Source organism: Pongo pygmaeus, chromosome 4 (assembly GCF_028885625.2).
Source record: "Pongo pygmaeus isolate AG05252 chromosome 4, NHGRI_mPonPyg2-v2.0_pri, whole genome shotgun sequence".
NCBI classification, from domain to species: domain Eukaryota; kingdom Metazoa; phylum Chordata; class Mammalia; order Primates; family Hominidae; genus Pongo; species Pongo pygmaeus.
Genome location: NC_072377.2, coordinates 71,053,283 through 71,081,044, shown reverse-complemented (window position 1 = coordinate 71,081,044; position 27,762 = coordinate 71,053,283). Strand labels below are relative to the sequence as shown.

At 40.8% G+C, this 27,762-nt stretch overlaps 2 protein-coding genes across 6 annotated transcripts in view; one reads left to right on the top strand and one right to left on the bottom strand.

Moving 5' to 3' along the window:
* NLN (neurolysin) overlaps positions 1-15,113 on the bottom strand; it is a 104,146-nt gene extending 89,033 nt beyond the window's left edge. Inside the window, exon 1 of one of the 4 annotated variants that reach the window (XM_054487531.2) lies at positions 14,883-15,113. In XM_054487531.2, the coding sequence (XP_054343506.1) occupies positions 14,883-14,923 (41 nt within the window). In that variant the 5' untranslated portion in view covers positions 14,924-15,113. Of the gene's footprint in view, positions 1-14,591; positions 14,620-14,882 lie in introns of those variants that run through there. The other 3 variants (XM_054487532.2, XM_063664851.1, XM_063664852.1) reach the window with 3 other exon arrangements.
* SGTB (small glutamine rich tetratricopeptide repeat co-chaperone beta) overlaps positions 11,504-27,762 on the top strand; it is a 55,867-nt gene continuing 39,608 nt past the window's right edge. The window contains exons 1-3 of one of the 2 annotated variants that reach the window (XM_063664857.1): positions 11,504-14,540; positions 16,463-16,584; positions 24,170-24,273. In XM_063664857.1, coding sequence (XP_063520927.1) covers positions 16,485-16,584; positions 24,170-24,273 — 204 coding nt within the window. In that variant the 5' untranslated portion in view covers positions 11,504-14,540; positions 16,463-16,484. Of the gene's footprint in view, positions 14,541-15,123; positions 15,357-16,462; positions 16,585-24,169; positions 24,274-27,762 lie in introns of those variants that run through there. The other variant, XM_054487519.2, reaches the window with a different exon arrangement.

Genomic DNA, 27,762 nt, shown 5'->3' with positions numbered 1-27,762 from the left:
AAATTAATAAGCACAGCAAAGGAAACAATAAACAGAATGAAGAGACAACCTATAGAATGGGAGGAAATATTTGCAAACTATACATCTCATAAGGGGTTAATATCCAAAATATATAAGTAACTCAATAAACTCATTAGCAAGAAAACAACCCCAATAAAAAATGGGCAAAGGACTCAAATAGACATTTCTCAAAAGCAACATATAAATGGCAAACAGGTATATGAAAAAAATGCTCAACATGAACAGGGAAATGCAAATTAAAACCACAATGAGACATCATCTCACACCTGTTAAAATAGCTATTATGGAAAAGACCAAAGATAGCAAGTCTTTGGTGGAGAAAAGGGAACACTCACATGCTGTTAGTAGGAATATGAATTCATACAACCACTATGGAAAACAGTATGGAGGTTTCTCAAAATATTAAACATAGAACTACTATACAATCCAACAATCCCACTACTGGGAATATATCTTTAAAAAATGAAATCAATATGGAAGAGATATCTGCACTCTCATGCTTGCTATATATTATTCACAATAGACAAGATATAGAATCAACTTGTGTCCATCAGCCGACAAATGGATACAGAAAATATGGTATACACACACAATGAAATATTATTCAGCCACAAAAAAGGAAGTTCTGTCATTTGTGACAACATGGATGAACCTGGTGGATAGTGTTAACTGAAATAAGCCAGCAACAGAAAGACACATACTGCATGATCTCACTCATATGTGGAATGTAAAAAAGTTGATCTCATAGAAGTACTATAGAAAGTAGAATTGGCCAGGCATGGTGGCTCATGTCTGTAATCCCAGCACTTTGGGAGGCAGAGGTGGTCAGATCATCTGAGGTCAGAAGTTCGAGACCAGCCTGGCCAACATGGTGAAACCCCATCTCTACTAAAAATACAAAATTTAGCCAGGCTAATTTATATATATATTATATTTGTAATATATAATATATAATATATAAATATTTTATATATATGTATATATACACATATATATACACGCATATATATCACAGGTGGCACGCACCTGTGATCCCAGCTACTCAGGAGGCTGAGGCAGGAGAATCACTTGAACTCGGGAGGCAGAGGTTGCAGTGAGCTGAGATCACATCGCTGCACTCCTGCCTGGGCAACAGAGCAAGTCTCTGTCTTAAAAAAAAAAAAAAAGTAGAAAGGTAGGGGTGACCAGCTGGGGTGACTGCTGGTGAAAGGAGGGAGTTGGAGAGATGCTGGTCAAAGGATACAAAATTTCACTTAGATAGGAAGAATAAGTTCAAAAGATCTATTGTACTACATGACGATTATAGTTAACAATATATTGTATTCTTTTTTCTTTGTTTTATTTTATTTTTTTTGAAACAGGATCTTGCTCTGTCGCTCAGGCTAGAGTGCAGTGGCGCAATCATGGCTCACTGCAACCTTTGCCTCCTGGGCTCAAGGGATCCTCTCACCTCAGCCTCCTGAGACCACTGAAGTGTGCCACTACATCTGGCCTTTTACATTTTTTGTAGAAACGGAGTCTCACTATATTACCCAGGCTGGTCTTGAACTCCTGGGCTCGTGCAATCCTCCTGCCTCATCCTCCTAGGAGTGCTGGGATTATGGCATGAGGCACCACACCTGGCCTTTCCCCCTCCTTTTTATCCTGGAAGTAATCTCTTTTCCCTGATCTTCCATATCAATCTCTCCACTCTAAGGTACTTATCACCTTCTGCCTTGTATTCTAATTATTTATTAGTATGTGCCTTATCACTCTTACTAGGTTGTATTGCCTTGGCTTTTTTTTTTTTTTTTCTTTTGTGAGACAAGGTCTAGCTCTGTCACCCATGCTGGAGTGCCATGATGCAATCTTGGCTCACTGCAACCTCCGCCTCCCGAGGTGCAAGCGATCCTCCTACCTCAGCCTCCCAAGTAGCTGGGACTACAGGCACATGCTACCACACCCTAATTTTTGTAATTTTTGTAGAGATACAGCTTTGCCATGTTGCCCAAGCTGGTCTTGGGCTCCTGAGCTAAAGTGATCCACCCACCTCAGCCTCCCAAAGTGCTGGGATTACAGGAGTGAACCACTGTGCCCAGTCAACTCTAATTTTTTGATAATACAACTAGGTCTACTTTTTTTCTGTAAATAACTTTGGTATAAAACAACTAAATCTAAATCGGCTTACCTAACATGTAGACATAGGCAATCGGGTTTTTGTATTAAGAAATCTGTACCCAGCTACTTTATATAGGGCTTGAAATATCTGCTTTCTACTGAAAGTTATACCTGTAATTGTCAGTATCAAAATGCCAAATCTAGGCCTATACTCCCTAGATATCAATAGTGAACACTGAATTTTCAGTTATTATTACTAATGACATATTTTCATTCATCCATTCAATGAATATATTTATTTAGCATCCCTTATGTAATGACCATGTTAAGTAGTGGAGGTACAGAAATGAAAAACAAATAGGCTGCTGATTTCAGAAAACTTGTCAACTAGTGGTGAAGAAAAACATTATTAATAATAATGTTTGTACTATGCAAGTATTAATACAGGATTCAGAGGGAAAGAATTTAGTAGGGGTCTGGTAACTTCACTCTTAGAAAGTACAAAGCTAAGATGATGCTACTATTTAGAGATTTATTAGTTTACTTTTTGACCCCCTTTAAGTGAGAGGATAAACCCATGAGGGCAGGAGTAGTTTCTGTCTTATCCATAGCTGTATTCCTAGAGTTTAGCTCAGTGGCTCGTACAGATTAAACACAGATTAAATATACACATTTTTTTGGAGACAGTCTCCCTCTGTCGCATAGGCTGGACAGAGTCTCCCTTCATCACATAGGCTGGGGTGCAGCAGCATGATCATGGCTCGCTGCAGCTTCGACCTCCCAGGCTCAAGCAATCCTCCCACCTCAGCCTTCCGAGTAGCTGGGACCATAGATGAATGCCACTATGCCCAGCTAATTTTTTTTTAATGTTTTGTAGATACAGGGTGTTCCTATATAGCCCAGGCTGGTGTCAAACTTCTGGGCTCAAGTAATGCTCTTGCCTCAGCCTCCCAAAGTGTTGAGATTACAGGCATGAGCCACGATGACTAGTCATATTTTTTGAATACTGGAAAACAAGTGAACAATATCTAAAATATATAAATACTGTTGAGTGTAAATTCAATATGAAAAAGATAACTCAGGAAAATGGGCAAAAGACATAAACAGGCATAAAATACAAATGGCAAAGAAACATGAAAACATGTTCAAACTCATTAGTAACACAGCAATATATATAAAAGCCAAGTAATACCATTACAACCATTGGATTGGCAAAAGGCCTGACAACAACAAGAGTTGCTAAGGACAGTGGATCAATGGCTACTCATGAATACTATATGGAGAGAAGGAAGTAAATTAGTATAACCACTTTGGGAAAAGAATTGGGCATTATTTGGTAAAGTTGAGAATGTACATCCTACAACCTAGTAATTGTTCTCTTAAATTCATACTCTTACACATATGTATCAGGAGACATTATAAGAACATTCATAGCAATATTGCTTGTAATATCAAGAAAATGGAAGCCCAAATATTCATTGACAAAATAAATAGTAAATTTTTGGAATAGTCACACAATGAAATATCTTACAACATTAAAAATGAACCATATCCATGTGAAACTAGTTTCATTATGCAAAACTAAATCATATGTTGTTTAGGGAAATATACATTTGTTGTAACGTTTATGCAGAAAAACAAAAGGATAGCGATTACAAAATTCAAGATTGTGGTTATCTCTGGTATGAGGAAAGAGACATGGTTGGAGGGGGCACTCAAGGAACTTAAAAGTGCTAGAAATATCATTTTATATATAGATATATTTTTCATACTAGAAATATTTTATATATTGATACATTTTTCATCCTTTTAGTCACATTTATATACGTATATGCATTACATTTTTTGTGTATAATATTTCATAACTCTTAAGATAAATGAATAAGTATTAGGCTCTGGAAATGGGAGAGAAAGAAAAGAATGTTCCAAATAAGGGATCAGCTTATGTTAATTTAAGGCCAGGAGATAAGGACATAAACTATCTGGCTGAAGCATTGAGTTCACTGAGTGAGAGGGGAAGCTGGGAGAGCTACACATGGGTCAGACTGTATAGGGATTTCTAAACCACATGAGAGTTTTGATTGTTTAATGATGAGTAAAGAAAAATTGCAAACTGAAGTATGACATGTCACATTTGTAGTTCCTAAAGATCTCTATTTTCATAAGGAAAATATATTAGTGGGAAGCAAAGATTGATGCTGGGACTCATGATGAGGAGGATTTGGATTATGATGGTGATACCGGGAACAAAGAAAGGTGAAAGAATGTGAAGACTATCCAGGACTTGGTGTTGGTGGAAAAGGTAAAGGAAATAGAGAAAAAAGCAAGGAATGGCTCCCGGGCTTTGGACTTGGGTAAATGGTGACACTGAGGCAAAGAACAATGGCAAAAAAGCAAGACGGGAATTCCGTCAATTTAGGAAAAGGTGGTATTGAGATTCAACAACATAATAGGTGTTCGATTAAGTATTTATTGTATTAGTCCATTCTCATGCTGCTATGAAGAAATGCCCAAGACTGGGTAACTTATAAATGAAACAGGTTTAATTGATTCACAGTTCAGCATGGCTGGGGTGGCCTCATGAAACTTAGAATCATGGCAGAAGGGGAAGCAAACACCTCCTTATTGACATGGTGGCAGGAAGGAGAAGTGCTGAGCAAAGAGGAAAAAGCCCCTTATAAAACCATCAGATCTCGTGAGAACTCAGTATCATGAGAACAGCATGGGGGTAACTGCCTTATGATTCAATTTGGGTGGGGACACAGCCAAACCATATCACTTATAAGATAAAAAAGTGGCTGACTGTGAGACCTCAGGAGCTGTCCAATTGGTAGTTGGAATCTAATATCATTCATCTATTTCTTTTTTAAATAAATAATTTGTGGTTCCCTATTTTGTATCTTGGCAGAGAAGAAAGCTACGAAACCTTTAAAAGAATTCCTATGAGAATAAAAATAATGTATAGATGTATAAATCTCAGTGTGAGAATGGTTAGATCTATGTAGCCCTGACAGTATGGACATTATACATTGTAGCAAGCAGGCTTCATCAAGCTGTGATTATTTCAGTCACTACAACTCCACCTGAGATGTGAGGCAGAAATAGAATTTTCCTTTCAGTGTTGACCACAAGTGGGATTAAATATTAAAGATACCAGCAAAGTATGGCTGGGAAATATGAGGACTTCCTCTTGAATGCCAAACAGGAAGCATAGACAATCTCAGAGTGGGCAGAATGGGGCAGAGTCTTTCTAATGTAAGCTATGGTGAATGGGAAATCCAGATTTCATAAGCTGGACTTCCTTTTATACTTTTTGCAGTTTTGCAGTTTCGGTGTTGATTTCTTTTTTGTTTCACTCAATAATTTGAAGAAGTCTTTTTAAAAAAGTCAGCCCTCATGATAAATAAAAGGGTTTAAGTGTGAAAAATGAAACATAAAAGTACTAGAAGAAAATGTAGATGCTGGGTGTGGTGGCTCATGCCTGTAATCCCAGCACTTTGGGAGGCTGAGGTGGAAGGATTGCTTGAGCCCAGGAGTTTGAGACCAGCCTGGGCAACATGGTGAAACCCTGTTTCTACAAAAAATACAAAAATTAGCCAGGTGTGGTGGCTCACACCTGTAGTCCCAACTACTTGGAAGGCTGAGGTGGGAGGACTGCTTGAGACTGGGAGGCAGAGGTTACAGAGAGATGAGATCGTTCTACTATACTCCAGCCTGGGTGACAGAGCTAGACTCTGTCTAAAAAAAAAAAAAAGAAAAAAAAAAAAAAGAAAATGTACGTGATTTTTAAAATACATAATCTTGGGGTGGAGAAGGACTTTCTAGGAATGAGACCAAAGGCAGAAATCATAAAGGAAAAAACTGATATTTATGATTGTATAAAAATTTAAACTTTTGTAGGGAAAAAGCAAAAAAGCAAAAAGCAACAATAATCTACCCCAAAAGTTCAAAGACCAAAAACAACTGAAACATCTATGAGGGGCTCTTACAAAGTAATAATCCTAATTTTAAAACTCCCAAAATAAACTAGGCAATTCACACAAGTAAAAACAGTAACTAATATTTCTTGAGATTTTATTATGTGCCGATGTGGTAGACTGATAACTAACATGGCCTCAATTTTCCACCTGCTATGTATCTATGTCTCTTAACAATGTGAGTTTGCTGTTCTACCCATCAAGAGATAGAGTCTGTTTCCCCACTTCTTGAATCTGGGCTAGCCTTGTGACTTGCTTTGACCAGTAGAATGTGGCAGAGCTGATGAGGTTCCATTTCCAACTGCCTTCCACTCTCTAATGGAACCCTGCCACTGCCATGAGAACAAGCCAGAGGTAGCTTCTTGGAGGACGAGAGGTCACAAGAAAGAGGGCCAAATAGCCCCAGCTGTGGCCATCCTACATCACCAAACATGTGAGAGAGGACAGCAGAGATCAGCAGAGCTGCCTACACAACCCATGGCTGACTGAAGGAGCATGAATGAGTTAAGATCAGAAAAACTGCCCAGCCAAAATCTAGATTTGTCAGCAAAAATAAACATTGATCACTGTACTCCACGGAAATTCAGTTTGTTATACAGCATTTTTGTGGTAATAGGAATGGATATAACCAGGCAATGTTCAAAGTGTTCTATATTTGTTTCAATCTCAACAGGTGAGTACAGGCCAGGCACGGTGGCTCACGCCTGTAATCCCAGCACTTTGGGAGGCGGAGGCAGGTGGGTCACTTGAGGTCACGAGTTCCAGCCTGGCCAACATGGTGAACCCGTTTCTACAAAAAATACAAAAATTAGCTGGGCATGATGGCGGGTGCCTGTAATCCCAGTTACTCGGGAGGCTGAGGTGGGAGAATTGCTTGAACCCAGGAGGAGGAGGTTGCAGTGAGCTGAGATTGCGCCATTGCACTCTAGCCCGAGCAATAGAGCGAGCCTCCATCTAAAAACAAACAAACAAACAAAAACAAAAAAAAAAAGAAGAAAATAGAAAAAAAAGGATGAGTACAATTTTTCCCTCTCTCATCTCCTACTTACTTGCCTGACATTTATTCCATGCTAGTCACAATGGTCTCTTTACTTTCTCAAAAACACCAGGCATAGCCCTGCTTTCAGAGCCTTGGTGTGTGCTGTTTCTCCTGCTTAGAATGACCTGCCTCAGGTATACACATAGCACAACTGCTAATTTCTCGTAGATCATTACTCAAGTATTAATATCACTTTCTTGGTAGCCTTTCCTGTTGACTCCACAATTTCCTTCCTATCGGTACTGAGCATTCCCCTTTCCCATTTTACTTTTGCTCTGCAGCACATTTTCCCATCTAACTTACCTTATATTTTCCTTAGTTGTCTCTCCCACTGGAATGTAAGTTCCATTAATGCAAAGATTTTTGTCTGCTTTGTTCATTGCTATATCCCCAGACCAAGAAAACTATTTCGCATATAATAGACAATAAATATTTGGTGAATGAAGAAATCAGCCAATCAATTACCAATTTACTGAGGAGGAAACAGATACGGAGAACTTAAGTATTCTTGCCTAAGATCACAATGCTAGTCAGTGGCAAAACCAGCATTCAAACTCAGGCGAGCTGTTTCTAGATTTATATAGTCGACTCTATGATGCTACATGCACTTTGTAATGCCGCAGCTTGGCATTTACATATGTACTCAATACATATCAGTTTCCTTGGTTCTTCATATCTTTAATTCAGGGGGTTCTCCCGAAGTAAGTCCTGTGCTTTGTCTTAACCAAAGAGGTGATAATGTTTAACTCTGAGAAAGAACCAGGTTGCTTCTGACCAAATCCAGGGTTAAAGGACAAACAAAACAGAAAGAAATCAATCCTCGGCCTAGCGCAGTGGCTCACACCTGTAATCCCAGCACTTTGGGAGGCCGACGTGGGTGAATCATGAGATCAGGAGTTCGAGACCAGCCTAGCCAACATGGTAAAATCCTGTCTCTACTAAAAATACAAAATATTAGCTGGGCGTGGTGGCAGGCACCTGTAATCCCAGCTACTCCAGAGGCTGAGGCAGGAGAATCGCTTGAACCCGGGAGGCGGAGGTTGCAGTGATCCAAGATCACGCCACTGCACTCCAGCCCAGGCGACAGTGCAAGACTCCATCTTAAAAAAAAAAAAAAAAAAAAAAGAAATCCTATTTTATAACCAAATCCATTTGTACAAATAATCTCAATCTAGCTCTTGATACTTTAACTTAAAAAACCCTTTCTTTATTAGATTTTTTTCCCCAGTACTGTTTTCTTAACATTTTGGAGATTATGCCTACTGGTTTTAGAGGAATAATCTCAATTTTATTTAATTACACTTAGACATGTAAATATTGTTGTTTATTAATAACTGTAATTTAGTCTGGGTCCAGTAGCTCATGCCTGTAATCCCAGCACTCTGGAAGGTTGAGGCAAGCAGATCACTCGAGCCCAGGAATTAGAGACCAGCTTGGGCAACATGGCGAAGCCCTGCCTCTACAAGAAATAGGAAAATTAGCCGGGTATGGTGGCAAACACCTGTAGTCCCAGCTACTCGGGAGGCTGAAGTGGGAGGATCATTTGAGCCCGGGAGGTCGAGGCTGCAGTGAGCCATGATCACACCACTGCACTCTAGCCTGGGCAACCAAGTGAGACCCTGTCTCAAACAAACAAGCAAAAACACCAAGAAAACTGTAATTGAATGTGTCTGACTTTCTAAGATTTTCCATATAAATAAATTTTTACATCAGACAACAAATAACTTTTTGGTTTCCAGACCACAACTCCTGAATTTCTGTTTAGGAATTATACTCACTGAATAAACCTTCCAAAAATGTATGAAAATGCAAATTATAATAAGAGAAATTTCCACTTATCAAACTGGTAAGGATAAAAAAAAATTAAAATGCTCAGTGTTGGTAACAGTATAGGAAACCAGCATTTACTTATTCACCTGGTAAGATTATAATCTGGGAGAAAGTTTTTAGAATAGAATAAGATGATAAGTACCAAAGACCTGAAAGGTATGCATGCCCTTTGATGTACAAATTCCATTTGTAAGAATTTATACTAAGAAAATAATTAAAGATTTGGAAAAGGACAATAGGAATGTTTATCCAAGCACTATTACTCATTGCAAGAAGTTGGGAATAGTTGACATTTCTAAAGGTATGTATTAATCAAACTGCATACATCCCCAAAAGGAATATATTATAGCTATTTATATTTTAGAGGATGTTTGTATAATATTAAAAATTATAAAAGAATAACAATATCATATTTGTAAAAAGAAAGTCTGTTCATAGAAGAAATTTTGAAAGCTGTTAAGAATTGGCTGTTCCAGATGGTTGGATTATATATATATTTAATATTTTCTTTTGCTTGTCATTACTTGCTAAGTTTTCAATAATGAACACGCATTGCTGTCATCATTTTAAAAAACTAAGCTGTGTTTTTTAGGCCAGATGCAGTGGCTCACGCCTATAATCCCAGCACTTTAGGAGGCCGAGGTGGGCAGATCACTTGAGGTCAGGGTTCAAGACCAGCCAGGCCCACATAGTGAAAGCCCACCTCTACTAAAAATACAAAAAATTAGCCAGGCGTGGTTGTGGGCACCTGTAATCCCAGCCACTCAGGAGCCTGAGGCAGGATAATCGCTTGAACCCAGAAGGCAGAGGTTGCAGTGAGCCGAGATCGTGCCACTATATTACAGCCTGGGCAACAGAGCGAGACTGTCTCAAAAAAACAAAAACCAAAAAACAAACCAAGCTGTCTTTTCTAATTGAAAGAGGAAGCTAGGCTATACAGCTATTGTTTTGGCTAAATATTGTTGAGTCAACCTTCTCGTTTGTTTCTTTGACCATGTCACTCATCCCTCATATTCTATAATATACATTAGGCTTTGCTTGGGTCACATGCTGTACAATCTGACTGAGGTAGGAGGAGGAATTCTCCTGGTTTGCTATGGCAATATAGAGGTTTTTTTTTGTTTGTTTGTTTTTTTAAAGCCTTAGCTATTATTTAGTCTAGTCCTTTTCATTTTACAATATAAGGAACCTGGGCCAGGCATGATAGCATACTCCTGTAATCCCAGCACTTTTAGAGGTTGAGATGGGAGGATCATTTGTGGCCAGGAATTCTAGACCAGCCTCGGCAACACAGCAAGATCCTATCTCTACAAACAATTTTTTAAAATTAGCTGGGCATGGTGGTGAGCACCTGTAGTCCCAGCTATTCAGAAGGCTGAGGCAGGGAGGATTGTTTGAAACCAGAGTTTGAGACTGCAGTGAGCCATGATCATGCCCCACTGCACTTCAGCCTGGATGACAGAGTGAGACCTTGTCTCTAAAATACATACATAACATACGTACGTAACTTGAAAGAGGTCCAAGGGAGTGAGTGATTTTTTTAAGGTCACAAAGTGAATTGAACAGCAACTATAATCCAAACTCCAGATTCTCAGTCCACTTATTCCCAAGAAATTGGCTGAACACCCCCATCAATGATCCTGGCTGCCAAGCTGGCCTTGGGAAGGGGATATAGCAGCTCTGCCAACAAGAAAACCCAATGGAAACTATAAGTCAGTTAGGCAAAAGCCTAGTTACTCCATAACACTAAAATGAACTCCCAAGTGTCAGAGGAAACAGGAAAAACAGGAGAACACAGGGGGTCCTCCATGTTGTCTAATATGAACTCTTTCGGAAGATACTGATTTTGAAACAGAGCAGATTCTGTGATTAAGTCAAGGATGCCCTGGGTTAAGGACTACCATATATGATGATTAACTGTAAGATATGCCCTTATGTAACAAAATAGTTAATATATTTATGGTAGCTTCTAACAAGGTAATAATTTTTTGGCTATTAGCATATTTATTTTCTTCCATGCATAAACAAAGAACCTAATACCACATATCGGCAGCTCTCAAAATGTAGTCCCCAAACCTTAAAGGTAGAGGTATGGGTAGGGGTTCCTGAGACCCTTTCAAGGAGTCTGTGAGGTTAAAAATCTTTCATAACAATACTAAGACATTATTTATCCTTTTTACTTTGTGAACATTTGCACTGATGGCGAAAAGCAATGGTGGATAATATTGTTGGTACTTCAGCACAAATTGAGGCAATGACACCAAACTGTACTAGTAGCTGTATTTTTCATTGCCATGCACTCAGGCTAAAAATAATGTCAATTTCATTTTAGAATATCCTTAATGAAATGGTAAAAAGTATGAATTTTTATTAAGTCTCTACCCTTGAGTTATATGTGACCAAGTACACACAAAGCATTTCTGCTGTGTACCTGAGTATAAGGGTTGTCCTGAGGACTTGGTTGCCCAAATCAAAAGCACTTTTGCAACTGGTTGAACTATGAGCTGAAATAGCTTTTTTTCATGGAACACCATTTTTTTTTTTTTTTTTTTTTGAGACGGAGTCTCGCTCTGTCGCCCAGGCTGGAGTGTAGTGGCGCAATCTCGGCTGACTGCAAACTCCGCCTCCCGGGTTCACGCCATTCTCCTGCCTCAGCCTCCCGAGTAGTTGGGACTACAGACGCCCGCCACCACACCCGGCTAATTTTTTGTATTTTCAGTAGAGACAGGGTTTCACCGTGTTAGCCAGGAGGGTCTTGATCTCCTGACCTCGTGATCCACCTGCCTCGGTCTCCCAAAGTGTTGGGATTACAGGCGTGAGCCACTGTGCCCAGCCCATGGAACACCATTTTTACCAGAAAAAAACTACTGACAGACAAACCAGGGTTATTCAGACTTAAGTACATGGCAGAAATTCTGTCAAAACTGTAACAAAGTGAGATTGTCACTTCAAGTAAAACAACTGACAGTTTGTGTTACCAATGATAAAATTCTAGCTTTCAAGTGAAAACTAGAATTTTGGAAAATCCTATCTGCCACTGTGAGCTTGACAGCTTCCCAATACTTGAAGACTTTTCTGAGTAAATAGGAAGACATTAAGGAAAGTGATTGTTTGATACTGTATAATGAAATATGTCAACATTAGGAAGAACTGTATAACACAGTGAACCACTAAAATTTCCGAAGGACTTATGCTTAATGTTTAAAAAAACAGGCATGTATTCAACATCCATTCAAAGTGTAAGGCACAGCATTGGATATTAATGTAACAGTGTAAAAAAAGTACATTCATATAGTTTCAAATTCCACTTTGTAACTAACCTTTAAAAAGCTACCATTTGTCAAACTTTGATGTGATATCAAAGAATATCCATGATTATCTTTAAAAAGCTATTAAAATATTCTTCTTTCCAACTTCATATGACTGTGAGGTGGGATTTTCTTCATCTTAAACCAAAATGAAACAGTGCAGCAGCTTAAATGCAGAGACAGACTTAAGAATCCAGTTACCTTCTATTATGTCACACATTAGTTTTGCAAAAATGCGAAACAATGCCACTCCTAGGATAACTGCTATCAAAACCAGGAAATAAGTGCTGATGATGATGTGGAAAAATTGGAATCCTTATGTACTGCCAATGGGAATGTAAAAATGGTACAGCCACTGAAGAAAACAGTATGGTTTCAAAAACTAAACATAGTACTATCCTATGACTCAGCAATTTTCACTTCTAGGTACATACAGTATCCCAAAGAGTTAAAAGCAGGGATTCAAACAGACATGTGCACATTAATGATCATAGTAGTAGTATTCACAATAGCCAAAAGGTGGAAGCAACCCAAATGTCCAGTGACAAATGGATAAACAAAATGTGGTATATACATACAATGAAATATTATTCAGTTTTAAAAAGGAAATCCCGACACATGCTTCAACACGAATAAACCTTAAAAACGCTATACTAAATAAACCAGACGCAAAAGGACAAATATTGTCTAATTCCACTTATATAAGGGACCTGAAATAGTCAAATTCATAGAGAAAAAATAATGGTTAACCAGGGATTGGGGGAGGAAGTAATGGGCAGTTATTGTGTAATAGGTACAGGGTTTCAGTTTGGGATGATGACAAGTTCTGGAAATGGACAGTGGTGTTGGCTGTACCTCTCAATTGTACACTTTAAATTGTACACTTAAAAATTATCAAAATGGTAAATTGTGTTATATCTTACCACAATTTTAAAAAAAGGAAAAAACCCCACAATGTTAATCTTCTCACTGATGGCGGGGGGATTGGTTTGGAAAATAGTTATTTTTCATTAAAATCATTATTTATGCACGTAGCCTATTTATTAGTTTTGTAAATTAACAACTACTTTAAATTTTTTCCAGCTTTAATGTCTAATATGGTAAATATAGACAGATATACCATACAAACAGAAGCTCTTAGGTCCACGGTAATTTTTGAAAGGTAAAGGGGTCCTGAGAATAAAAAGTTTGAGAACTGCTCTTTTTTTTTTGAGACGGAGTCTCGCTCTGTCGCCCAGGCTAGAGTACAGTGGCGCGATCTCGGCTCACTGTAAGCTTCGCCTCACGAGTTCACGCCATTCTCCTGCCTCAGCCTCCCGAGTAGCTGGGACTACAGGCGCCCGCCACCACGCCCGGCTAATTTTTTGTATTTTTTAGTAAAGACGGGGTTTCACCGTGTTAGCCAGGATGGTCTCGATCTCCTGACCTCGTGATCCGCCCGCCTGGGCCTCCCAAAGTGCTGGGATTACAGGCGTGAGCCACAGCGCCCGGCCGAGAATTGCTGTTATATGAAGATTTATTCCCTCTTCTCACACCTGCATTATGTGAAGTCTTCATTTCTTGGTATAACTTCATTTGACAGCTATATCGATTGCAGCCTGGAGACTAGCAAAAAACGACAGGCTGAAATACGGTCACCAATCACCACATTAACTCTTTGTAATTACCACTGTCGCCTGCCTGCTCCCTAACTCTACGGACTGAGCAACACAAAGCTCCATCCACACAGACGAGTGGCAATGTGCAAAAGGGAATTGTAGAAAGCTTAAATGCTGACATGTTACAAAGTAGTTTTGTTGATAGCCAGCAAGAAGCACACATTTTCTTTATTCTGTTGAATCTTCATTTGGATTTACAGTTCTGGGCAGATTTGGAAACGGGGATGGTGGCAGCATTGTTTCCGAAAACCAGCGCATCCGTGCAAAGAATTTAATTCCCTCACCATCTTGCTACTGGTCTGTTGCAGTGGGGTGTGGTTAGAGGGCTAAGAAGCAATCCAAAACAGCAGCTCAGGCTGCCCAAAGCCGTGTCCAAGCGATCATTTTCTCCATTTTGGGCCAAGTCAATTTGCACCGGCAAGAGGCAGAATGTTTGTTTTATGGGAAGGAGGAAAATAAAAAAGGAAGTTAGAGAGCATGGACGGAAATAAGCAACACCACCAAAGAGGTTTCATCTCGGGTGGATGTTAAACGATTGGAATGCTAATAATGGGCGCGAGGAGCAAACACAATTGTTCTGAGTCCACAGCTGCGACACTTTTAATGACAGGTCTGTAGTTCTGCATTGGGGTTGAACGTGAAATGATTTTCTTATCCAAACTATTTGCATTCATTTTGGGCCGCGTCTGTGACCAGCCTCGCTGACTGCGGCTGAGGCAGTCCCAAACAAAGAGGAATGGACGTCCCCCCGAGGGAGCGGAGGCGGGAAAGGTGGCCCCAGGTGGCCGCGCCAGGTGTCCCCCAGGGGTCCACCTTGCAAGCCGCGGGGAGGGTGCGTCCCAGGAGCGTCGGAGAGGCGCAGTCGGGGAGGGCTGGGTCCGGGCTCCAGGCACCACACGGCGAAAGACCCCGCCCTGCCCACGGCCAAGGTTAACCCGCGCGCTGGAGGTACCTGCGGAGGCTTCGCACAGCCAAAAGGCACCGGGCGATCATGGGAGCGCTAAGAGGCTGGCGGAGGCTGGCGCGTGGTCCTTCGGCGTGGGGCGGCGAGGCAGGCGGCAGCGCCTGGGCGCCCGGGAGTCTCGAGCCGGCCTAGTCGCAGAGGCCACAGTGGCTGCCTGGCCAGCGCCCTCCCACGTGCGGCAGCTCCACGCCGGCGCCTACCAGCCCCGCCCCACGCCGTGCCCCGCCCCAGCCCGCGCGTCCGGCCCCGCCCCAGGGGCGGTGCTGGCCAGACCCCGCCGCCTGAGAGAGAGCACAGCCTGGTGGGCTCCGGGGTCGACGGCCTGGGGGCTGGGGAAGTTTGCGCCGCCGCGACCAGTGCTGCGATCCCGAGCTGGGCTCCAGCCCCGAGGACCAGGGGTCGGGCGGGCCGGCCTACGGAACCCCGCGGGCCAGCAGCCGTCGTCTCGCGTCCTCCTGCTTGGTAAGGGGGCTTCTGTCTGGCAAGGGTGCGCCTCCCGCCGCCCCGGACCGAGGCCCTCACCGGCGCCTGCTGCACACCGGGCAGGGCCGAGGCGAGGCCGGGTACCCGAGGGAGGACGGGAGGGAGGGGGAGCTCGATGCGCTCTGGGGAGAGGAAGGGGGAGAAGCCTAGACGAGGCTGGGCATCTTTTTCCCTCTTCGCACCCCTATCCCCCCCATTCTGTTTTTACCTTCTGCCCTGGGGCCTTATTTAGTGCTTATGACCCCGTGGCCTAGAGGCTGACATCGCCTTTAAAATAACTACACAAATAATAAACATTATAGCGGCGGGTACCACACCCAGGCTTTGAATTAGGGAACCTGGGGAGCAGATGGATGATGCGATTTGGTGGAAATCAGCCATGAATGCCGCCTGGCCCTGCGCCACTGTTTGGATGCGATAGTATTCCATGTGAATGAACATGACCGGGAGCTTCCAGCTTGTGCACGAGAGCACAGCCTCTGCAGGGAGCGCCGGTCGGCTTGTAGTATCCATCGACTTAGGCAGAGATTTCCTGACATGTCTGCTGATTAAATAGAAATGCCATTTTTATTAAGAACGACACTCACCAGTTGAATAACCTTTCGCGAATGTGTTTCCTCATCAAATAACTCTCGGCCTACAAAAGTGGGTAGAGTGTACATTATTAATACTTTTTTTAGATCCCATGAAATAGAGGAAGATGCTTGGTATAGATCAGCTTTTAGTCAGCAGTATGAAATGCCTCTCAACTTAGTACTGAGGCCTCTAGGGGATTTCTGTATGGTGAGATATGCAGTGACAGTCTAAGCTTATGCTGTACATGTTTTGAAGACATTTTTACTTATTCCAAGATTTAACATACTCGTATACCACTGGGTATTAATGAAAATGTGTAATAAATTACCTTCACAATACTTTGTGCTCTCCTGACTCTTTAAAAAGAGAAAAGATGAAAGGTCATACAGTTTTGTGTTTTGTTTTTACCTTTAATACAGTTTATAACCCATATCATCTTTGTAATTTATGACTTTCCTGACTGATTCTTTAAAATAACTTAGTTCGATGTTTTCATTTTTCTTATCAAGGAAAAGTGTTTAAGCTTCTAAAATGTCATCTATCAAGCACCTGGTTTATGCAGTTATTCGTTTCTTACGGGAACAAAGTCAGATGGACACTTACACCTCGGATGAACAAGAAAGTTTGGAAGGTACGCATCTGCTCTTTGTGTTCATTTATATTATAATCATAAACAAAGACTAAAATAGCTGTAAGCCCAACTTGATGATCTATTGTAACATAATCAGAATTTTTTTTGATCTTTCAAGAAGAGAGGCCTAACTATAAGGTTATTGTATTTCCATTTTCTGAAGCTTGTTTTGTTTAACAACAAATTAAGAGGACTATTGTTCATTTATTGAACAAATACTATATGTCAGAAGTATGCTGTTCATATTATAGGCAATTTTTTCTTCACAGCAACTGCTATGTTATCCCCATTTAACAAGTGAGAAAATGAAACCAGGGCCAGGCTTGGTGGCTCATGCCTGTAATCCCAACACTTTGGGAGGCCGAGGCAGGTGGATCATTTGAGGTCAGGAGTTCAAGACCAGGCTGGGCAACATGGCAAAACCCTGTCTCTACTAAAAATACAAAAAGTAGCCAGGTGTGGTGGCACTTGCCACCCAGCTACTTGGGAGGCTGAGACAGGAGGGTGGCTTGAACCCAGGAGGTGGAGGTTGCAGTGAGCTGAGATCACACCACTGCACTCCAGCCTGGGCCGTGAGGGAGACCCTGTTTCAAAAAAAAAAGAAAAAGAAAGTGAAACCAAATGGCGTAACCATATAACACAGCTGATATGTGATAAAGCTGAGATTTAAATCCTGGTTAATACTCTGAAGATCTTGTTGTCTCCATTTCCTAATAGGAAAGCATCCAGTTTAGAAATAATATATAAAAATACCTGAGTCATTTTAATAGCACTATGTAAAAGTCTAATAATTATACCACTAGTGAGATCTGACCAGTGCCTAATTTGGAACTTGAAATGAGAGCATTTCACCTGTATTTTACGTTAACTTTAATATTGGATTCGGTAATCTGTAAAGTTGAACAGGATGTGGGTGATAGCATCATGTGTTTCCTCGACACCATCTTTGTTCTTCCATGTTTATGTGTTATAAAATTTAAATTCAGTACAACCATAACAAGGTAGAATTCTGCAGATGGACTTGTGGAGGTTCAGTGAATCTGGTGTCCCTGTGGCCTAAAGTCTTTTATTTATTTATTTATTTTTTGAGACAGGGTCTGTCTGGCTCTGTCGCCCAGGCTGGAGTGTAGTGGCACAATCTCGGCTCACTGCAACCTCCACCTCCTGGGCTCAAGTGATCCTCCCACCTCAGCCTCCTGAGTAGCTGGGACTACAGGAGGACACTACCACGCCCGGCTAAGTTTTGTATTTTTTTTTGTAGAGACAGGGTTTCTCCACGTTGCCCAGGCTGGTTTCAAACTCCTGGGCTCAAGGGATCCACTCGCCTTGGCCTCCCAAAGTACTGAGATTACAGGCGTGAGCCACCTCTCCCAGCCCCAAAGTCTTAATTATTGCAGTGAGAGTGCATTTGGAAGAACTTAATAAATGACAGTATAGTTTAAATCCCGTCTTGAAACTGCTTCTATAATTTCAACAAGCACTTCCCTGTGAATATGCTTTTAGGAGGTAGAGATGAAAATTGGGCATTTGCTCTAAACCTGCTTGCAGTCTGGTTAGATGATGTCTTTCCAGGTGGCAGGGAGAGGAGCAGGTGATGCACAGTTGGAGAACATTGCAATCAGTCCATTTAGTATTAAGGTTCTTTTGTTCTCCTTGATGATTAGACTATGTGAAGATAAAGTTGACTGGTTATCTAAGGAGAAAGTTATGATTGCTCTGTAGCAAACAGATAAATGCAGTCATTTAAGAAAAGATGTTTCTTTTCTAATCAAAGGCAGCATAAAAGTTTTAAGGGCCAGAAAGAAAATTGAGGGTTTTTTTTTTTTTTAAACCAAGATGTTATGTCCTATTTTTAGGATGGTATTCAGCCAAAAATAGGTGCCTTCAGCTGTTTGTTATATATGGCAGTCAGAAAGGGTGCCAATTGTTTTTGACTGACCCCTATTTTTGACTCTGTGAGTCTAATTTAATTGAACATGAAATCATGTGGAGGTGTCTGCCCACCTTCTAGACATTTTTAAAAGCCCTAGGAAAGAAGTCTCAGTTCTAATACCAGCTTTACCACTACTGTGAAGCTGGTGTATCATCAGCTTTGTCTTGCCATCAGATTATGTCACCCACTCCTCTTAATTATTGTCATCTACCGACATTTGCTTCATTCCTTGACTAATTGTGGTTCCTGCTCACTGTCACTCTCTCTAGCACTACTCCTATTTAGTTCTTGGCAATTGCAATATACTGATGGATGATTATTTTAGTTCCCTGGCTCTCAGTTCTTGACCTCATCCAATGATCTCAAACACTTGATCATATTCTAGATCAGTGGTTCTCAACTTGGGGGTGATTTTGCAATATCTGGATACATTCTGATTGTCACAACTGGGTGAGGCGGGTGGCTGGTGTTATTGGCATCTAGTGAGTGGGTAGAGGCCATGGATGCTGCTAACGCACAGGACAGCCCCTGACAAGAAGAAATTACCTGATCCAAAATGTCAGTATGCGGAGATTGAGAAAGCCTTCCCTAGACTTAATCATTACCAGAATTGCATTCCTTCCCTAATCTCTATCCCAAACATTTCACTTCCTGACCACTATTGCCTGTCTTTCCAAGATTACTCCCTCTAGAATCCGTACTCCAGCTATTCTTTGACCCAACCAATACCTCCAATCTGTTCATCCCTCACCTTTTCCCACACCTCTTCTTACTCATCTTAAATTCCATGGTTGATAATCATAATTATTCCCTTGTATCTCCTTTCCTTTCTTGCAAAGCCCAACTTTGTTTAAATCCAACTCTCCACCTACTCTGTGCCCAGCTACTGACGCCCACTCATGTAGCCGTAAATAAATGGAGCAAAACACACAACTTTGCTGACTAGTCCCACTTTAAATTCATGACTGTGAACTTCAAGTAGACCTTTAATGCTGTCAGGCAGTCACACTATCTGTTCTAAGTTCATTCATTTATTTTCCGAGATGACGATTTTAACACTTTCTCATATCTTCTCAAACCCTCAAACCTCCTTCACTGTCCTCACTTTTAGTTGGTTACCTTGCTTTCTACTCCACCAAGAAAGCTGAAATAATAAGAAAATAGCTGGATACGATGGCACCCACATACTCGGCCTGCCTGCTGGTTTGACTAGCTATTACCATAGATGGACTATTTGTGTTCCTTTCTAAATGGAACCCCTCTACTGTTATACTAGATCCCATCCTGTCTCACCTACTCCAGGATATCACTTTAGTTATTTTATTCTTTCAATCTTATATCATAAAATTTTTATACCCTACTGGATCATTTCCATCATAATATAAACTTACCATTATTCTCCCTTCTTCAAAAAAGCAAAAACAAACAGCAAATAATTACTGCTTAATTGTATGTCTCCCTTTGCAGCAAAACCATTTGAAAGAATTGTCTATACTTGCTTTCTCCAACTCCTCTCCTTCTATTCTTCTTAAACCCATTCTGATTAAGCCTTTGCCTCAATCTCTCAATCTATACCACTCTCATCAAGGTCATTAGTGATTTCTGTGTTGTTTAATTTAATGGTCAGTTCTCAGCTTTCATCTGGGTTATTAGCTGTCATTGATAATGTTGATGGTCATTTCCTCACTGCCCCCCTCAAGTATATTTTATTTAGTTTCCAGGATACCTCATACTTGGCTTTCTTATCTCGTTGTTTGCTTCTTTTCTGTCCCCTTTTCTGGTTCCTCTTCTTTTCCCTGACCTGGTGTACCCAGGGTCCACTGCTTGATCCTCTTCTTTTCATTATCTATACCCATTTCTTTGGTGATATCATTCGGCTTCTTAGCCTTAAATACCCCTTATTTATATGCTATTTCCCAAATTTATGCCCTCAGCCCAGACCTTTCTTCTGAAGGTCTTATAAATCCAAGTACCTACTAGATATCTCCACTTGCATGTCAAATTTAGCATCCCAAATTTAACATTGCCAAAACTGAACTTCTGATTCCCCCACCCAAAATCTGTTCTATATGCAATTTCCGTATCTCTGTTTATGTCAGCGTCATCTTTTCTGTTGCTCAGGCCAGAAACTTGGGTATCATTCTGGATTCCTCTCTTTCTCAAATACCCTGTAACTAATCATTCAATAAATCCTGTTGGCTACACTTTCAAAATATGTCTAGAGTTTGACATCTCTTATACCACCTCTGGATTGAACTATTTCTTGACTGTTTTAGTGTGATAGCCTCTAACTGGTCTCTCTGCTTCTATTCTTGCCCCTCCATTGGCTGTTCCAAACACAGGCACCAGTGATCTTTACAAACAGAGTATGTGAGTTTCTATCATTTATCTACTCAAAACATTGTTTAAAGGATCTATATAATTTGACTTCTGTGACATATTGTTCACCTAATCCTCCCCTTTCTCATTTGGCTTCAGCCATTATTAACTTTCTCTTTATAAATGTACCATATCCTCTTGCCTAAGGGCTTTTGCTCTGGCTGGTTCCACTGCCTGGAATGGTCTTCACAGATAATGCTAACACCCCCGACTCCTTCAAGTCTTTGTCAAATCTCTTTTCTCAGTAAGGCCTACCCTGAACTCTCTGTTAAACCTGCAGCTGTGGGCCGGGTGCGGTGGCTCACACCTGTAATCCCAGCACTTCGGGAGGCCGAGGCGGGAGGATCACTTGAGGTCGGGAGTTTGAGACCAGCCTGGCCAACATGGTGAAACTCCCTCTCTACTAAAAATACAAAAATTAGCCAGGCATGGTGGCACACGTCTGTAATCCCAATTACTCAGGAGGCTAAGGCAGGAGAATAGCTTAAACTCGGGAGGCACAGGTTACAGTGAGCCAAGATTACGCCACTGCACTCCAGCCTGGGCAATAGAGCAAGACTCCGTCTCAAAAACAACAACAACAACAAAAACCCTGCAGCTGCTTTTCTGCTCAGCTGCCCACACTCTCCATCCTCCTTACCCTTTACTACCTGTTTATTGTTTATGGTCCACCTCTCCATCCCCTACTAGGAAGTAAATCCCAAGAGGTTAGGGATCTTTTCTGTTTTATTCACTGATATGTTGAAAGTGTCTAGAAAAGTGCTTGACACATAGTAGGTGCTTAATAAATATTTGTTGAATTGAATCCAATGGTCTCGGACATTTCCCTTAGTTGGTTTGGATATTAGTTTCTAAGTCTATTTGGTAGAGGTACTTGCCTTCCTTGCAGCCAATATATTTGTGAAGAGAATCTGAATCAGTGAGTGGCAGGTACATAGCATGTGAAAACTTTTGAATTAAGTGTTATACAGATAGGATGTGGTATTACTGAATAGAATTCTTCACTCATCTTTCTCTATCAGTACCAGACTATTTTTGTTCAGTGTTACGGTGGAACAATAAGTATACATAGTATTTGTTTAGATTTTGTGACTTATTCCTGAGTGTCTATTATTTTCATTAGGAATAAATAGGAATAGATTCTTCTAAAAGGAAGATCAAATGTAATAATCTCTGTTTGATAAATGAGAATCTTGAGGTAAATGTAAGTTAAATTATTGTACCCAGGTTATTTAATTTTTTCAGCCTGGATTAATAAGGATAATGAGACAGTCCTGAGTTCCAAGGCTGTGGTTAGCTTTGTTCACTGATCCCAACTTCACTAATCCCAATCGATTTCTCGAATCCCAACTTTTCTCTCTAATTCATTCTCAATGTTCCTGCCAGACTTTTAGTTCTAAACATAATTTAGTTATGTTATTCTCCCTCACTAAATTCTTTAATGGCTCTCCATTTGCTCATTCCTTGAAGTCTAAATCTTTTTAAAAATGACATTTCAGGTGCCTTGTCATCTAATGACAGACTTCTTTTGGTTTTTGAAGACAGAGTCTTGCTCTGTCGCCCAGGCTAGAGTGCAGTGGGGTGATCTCAGCTCACTGCAACCACTGCCTCCTGGGTTCAAGCAATTCCCATGCCTCAGCCTCCCGAGTAGCTGGGATTACAGGGGCATGCAATCACGTCCGGCTAATTTTTACTTTTTTAGTGGAGATGGGGTTTCACCATGTTGGCCAGGCTGGTCTTGAACTCCTGACCTGGGGTGATCTGCCTGCCTCAGCCTCCCAAAGTGCTGGGATTACAGGCGTGAGCCACTGAACCTGGCCTCCAATGACAGACTTCAAACATAATCCCTCACCATGTCTTTCCACCCACTGTATACCCTAGCCATACCAACCACTTAGTTTGCCATACAGTAAAAATAGACAAGGCCCCTATCACCATTTAACATGCTTTATATTTTGCTTATTATATTTGTTGTCTTCCTGTATTAAAATAAAAGCTTTATCATGTAGACAGTGATTTTTTTCTGTTAGGTTTATTACTGTTTCTCTACCACCTTAGACCACCAGTGCCTTACAGATAGTAGGCACTTGGCAAATTTGCATGGATGAATGAATTTTTAAAATCTATCTTCACATAAGCACACCAAGATTAATATTTAGTGCTTCTTCCTATGTGCTGGGGGCTATGTTTTGTTACTATTAATGTTTTTAATTAATGGAGAATTCTGTTTCTCACATTTTTTTAAAAAAGATAATATTTTAGGTTTGTAGTGAGAGTACTTTTTTTGTTTTGTTTTTGTTTTTGTTTTTTTGAGATAGGGTCTCAACCCAGGCTGGAGTACAGTAGTGAGATCTTGGCTCACTGCAACCTCCTCCTCCCAGGCTCAAGCAATCCTCCCACCTCAGCCTCCCAAGTAGCTGGGACCATAGGTGCATGCCACCACACCTGGCCAATTTTTTGTATTTTTGGTAAAGATGGGGTTTCACCATGTTGCCCAGGCTGGCCTTGAACTCCTGAGTTCAGGCAATCCACTCTCCTTGGCCTCCCAAAGTGCTGGGATTACAGGCGTAACCCACCACACTTGGCTGAGTAAGTTGTTATTAATGACTTGCTCTTTCTTTCTGGTAGCCTTCAACAAGAATATGATGTAATACATATATTGAGAAATTATATTCTAGACAACATTTTTCCTTAAGTGGGGAATAAGAAATCCAGTTGTTGCCAGGTGTGGTGGCTCATGCCTATAATCCCAGCACTTTGGGAGGCCGAGGTAGGAGGATCACTTGAGCCCAGGAGTTTGAGACCAGCCTGGGCGACCTGGCAAGACCCTGTCTCTGCAAAAAAATTTAAACAGTTAGCATGTGGCTCATGCCTATAGTCTCAATTACTAAGGGAGCTGAGGCAGGGGGATCCCTTGAGCCCAGGAAGTCAAGGCAACAGTGAGCTATAATTGTGCCACTGCACTCCAGCCTGGCCACAAAGTGACACCCTGTCTCTAGAAAAAAAATTAGGAAGAAAGAAAGAAAGGGAGGGAAGGGGAAGGAGAAGGGGAAGGGAGAGTGTGAGGGGGAGGAAAGAAGAAGGAAAATCAGTGTGTTTTCCTTCGATAGCTAGTCTATAAACAGAAATTTCTTTGCAACTGAACCAATGTTTTCCTTATGTTCTGTGATCATAAATACTGAATTTCCATACACTGCAGTTCTATCAGAAAAAAAAAACTTGTTTCTTTTTAAAAATTATTAATTGTTTTTTACTATTAAAATTTATTTCAAGTTGCGATTCAGTGCTTGGAGACAGTTTTTAAGATCAGCCCAGAAGATACACACCTAGCAGTTTCACAGCCTTTGACAGAAATGTTTACCAATTCCTTCTGTAAGGTATGTTATCATTATTTTCTCATTATTAACTGATATGACTACAATTTTATGTTAATAGATTGTTAATTGTTGAGGGGCCAGGTATATGAGTAATTAACTTCCTCCTGTATATAAGGTAAATTGTCTATATGGATATAATTGGGTATGTAACATATAACTCATTTAATGTGCTTTAGATTTTCATATTGATAACTATTTTCATCCTCTCACCTTTTATATTTACTGATATGTATTAGTCGACTTTTAAGTTCTTTACAGTATCTGAGTATTTTTTTTTTCTTGAATGTCATTTCAGTGAATCTGAGTATTTTTTGATTTCCAGCATCTGAATTGATGTTTCCCTAAAACATGGAATAGAGGTTTAAAAAGTTTTAATATCTAGGAAGCAGCCATGCAGAAATAGATTCCTCTGGAATTGAATCATCATTTCTGAAGCAGAATTCATCAAATTTGCCCATTGATGGGGGCTCTTTAAAACAGGGAAAGGTTAAGGGTCACTGTGCAAAACTAAGACTGAAATCCAAGTTTTCTGATCCCTGCTCCTGGTGACTATTTATACATGGTCTTGGGTTTCTGGCCTTTTTAGGAAACAGACCATAAGACTCTGAAAAATGCTAAGTTTAGTGAATTTAGGGCTCCCACATGTGGGTGAACTCCCACTTGTTTCTTTCTTTTCTTTTTTTTGAGGCAGGTCTCTCTCTGTCACCCAGCCTGCAGTCTACTGGTGTGATCATGGCTCATTGCAGCCTCAACCACTTGGGCTCAAGCAGTCCTCAATTCTCCCACCTTAGACTCGCGAGTAGCTGGGACTACAATCACACACCACTACACCCAGTTAATTTTTGTTTGTTTGTTTGTTTGTTTTTGTTTTTTAGTAGCGACGGGGTCTTTGTTTTGTTGCCTAGGCTGGTCTTGAACTCCTGGAATTAAACCATCGTCCTGCCTTGGCCTCCAAAAAGTGCTCGGATTATAGCCGTGAACCACCACACCTGGCCCCACATGTTTCTTTATGACATTGTGGTGCCTCATGGGCTCCTTTTGTTTTTCTAACTCCGTACTTGAGCTTTAGTATATAATGAAGAATTCTGGAGTGAAGCTGAAACATATCTTGCACACTTCAGTCTGGAGTGGACATTGCTGACAATACCACACTTGACTGGATCTTCCAGGCTCTGTTTCTAGAACTTCTTGGGAAGAGGTTGTTAGAGTTGCAACGAAGATGGCAACTTGGCAGTAAATCATCCCCTTGTATTACACTTGGGAGAAAAATAATGCAGTTATACATTAATTCATCAAACAGATGAATTCTTATTGTATGACGAGATATAAGGAGATAGTGATGTTTATCTCTGTTCCTCATCAGGGAGCTCCCTTTTTCTTCCCTTTGGTGATGGTGGGCTGTGGTTCTTTCATTGTCTGGGCCTGTGGCCCCCTCAGGGAACCCTGTTTCAGTGGCTAGATATGGTTATGGCTAAAGCAGACCTTCTTTGCTGTCAGGTATGTGAGGCCTGTGCTTGAGACAGTTCTTAGATTTGCTCACTCTTTAGCTACTGTCACCATTGACTTAATACTGAAGATATTAGAACTACTTCTTTTTTTTTTTTTTTTCCTTCTCAGGAAGCTCTAATTGACTTTTACCCTCTGTTTGAATAAAGCTTTTTCTTTCTTTTGCTGTATCTCCCTGATTGCATTTAATTATAAGAAATTTGTTGCTCATTATCGTTAAAATACAGTTTATTGAAACTGGCTGCCTAGTATATCTTCAGTTGTGTTATATGTGGTATCATATTTCTTTTTTTTTTTGAGACGGAGTCTCGCCCTGTCACCCAGGCTGGAATGCAGTGGCACGATCTCAGCTCACTGCAGCCTCCACCTCCTGGGTTCAAGCGATTCTCCTGCCTCAGCCTCCCGAGTAGCTGGGACTCCAGGCATGTGCCACCACGCCTGGCTAATTTTTTTTTTTTTTTGAGACAGAGTCTTGCCCTGTTGTCCAGGCTAGAAGGCAGTGGCACAATCTCAGCTGACTGCAACTTCTGCCTGCCGGGTTCCAGTGATTCTCCTGCCTCAGCCTCCCGAGTAGCTGGGATTACAGGCACCCGCCACTGCACCCGGCCCCGGCTAATTTTTATATTTTCAGTAGAGATGGGGTTTCCCCATCTTGGCCAGGCTGGTGTTGAACTGCTGACCTCATGATCCACCCGCCTTGGCCTCCCAAAGTGCTGGGATTATAGGCGTGAGCCACCATGCCTTGTCCCATAATTCTTTAGTAGTCTTATTTTACAGCTATGGCTTCATTCCATATATGTTTATTAACAGAATATGGCAGAGAAAGTGTAAATTCACCTGAAATAGCATCAAGATTGTTGTAATTAAAGAAATTATTTGTCTCACCAAGTGTACTTGGTTGTTATATTGGTCATTTTATCTTTAGGATACTGCTTTTCTATTTTTTTCTCCAATTATGTTTATATATCAAGTGGATTCATTCCCTTTATTTAAAATAGGTAGCTCTTGCCCCCACATAGTGAACTGCTCAAATTTATGCAATGAATATGATAATTAGTTTTCAAAGTATAAAACAGTGGCAATTTTCGCAAATAATTCAGAAGGATTGGGAAGACAGAAGAGATTATAATCTATTTTTTAATATGCTATTTTTCTGACCCCCAAATCACTTTTTCCCATGTATAAAGTGCCTAGGCTTATTGGAAAATTTAAAATACAAGGAACCCTAAAGCCAAGTGCTGTAGGACAATAATGTGTCTTTGAATTATATTTAGATCCTGAGTAACTACAGTCAGTTTTAAGCAGTGACCTCTACTTAGGAAGGTTCTCATTTTGTTTCTATATTTTTATTCCAATATTTTATGCTTAGGAAAACTGATTAGCAGATAATGATTTAAAAAAAAATAAGGACAAGACCCATATACTTTGTCAGTGATTTTTTTTACTTGTGAATCTATATGTCTAATTTGCAAAATATATTTCTGATGTAGAGCTATCAATTTTGTGGAAACTCTAATCAAGACAAAGGTAATGATGGATATATACTACAGTACTGGCTGGCATGGTGGCTCATGTCTATAATCCCAACACTTTGGGAAGCCAACGTGGGAGGATTGCTTAAGCTAGGAGTTTGAGACCATCCTGAGCAACATAGGGAGACCCTGTCTCTATACAAAATAAAAAAATTACCCAGGTGTGGTGGCTGCTCACCACACCCAGCCCCAACTTTTTTAAAACAATGAACATATACTAATTTTACTACAAGATAAGAAAACACGGCCGGGCACAGTGGCTCACGCCTGTAATCCCAGCACTTTGGGAGGCCGAGGTGGGCAGATCACGAGGTCAAGAGATCTAGACCATCGTGGCCAACATGGTGAAACCCCGTCTTTACTAAAAATACAAAAATTAGCTGGGTGTGGTGGCATGCACCTGTAGTCCCAGCTACTCGGGAGGCTGAGGCATGAGAATTTCTTGAACCTG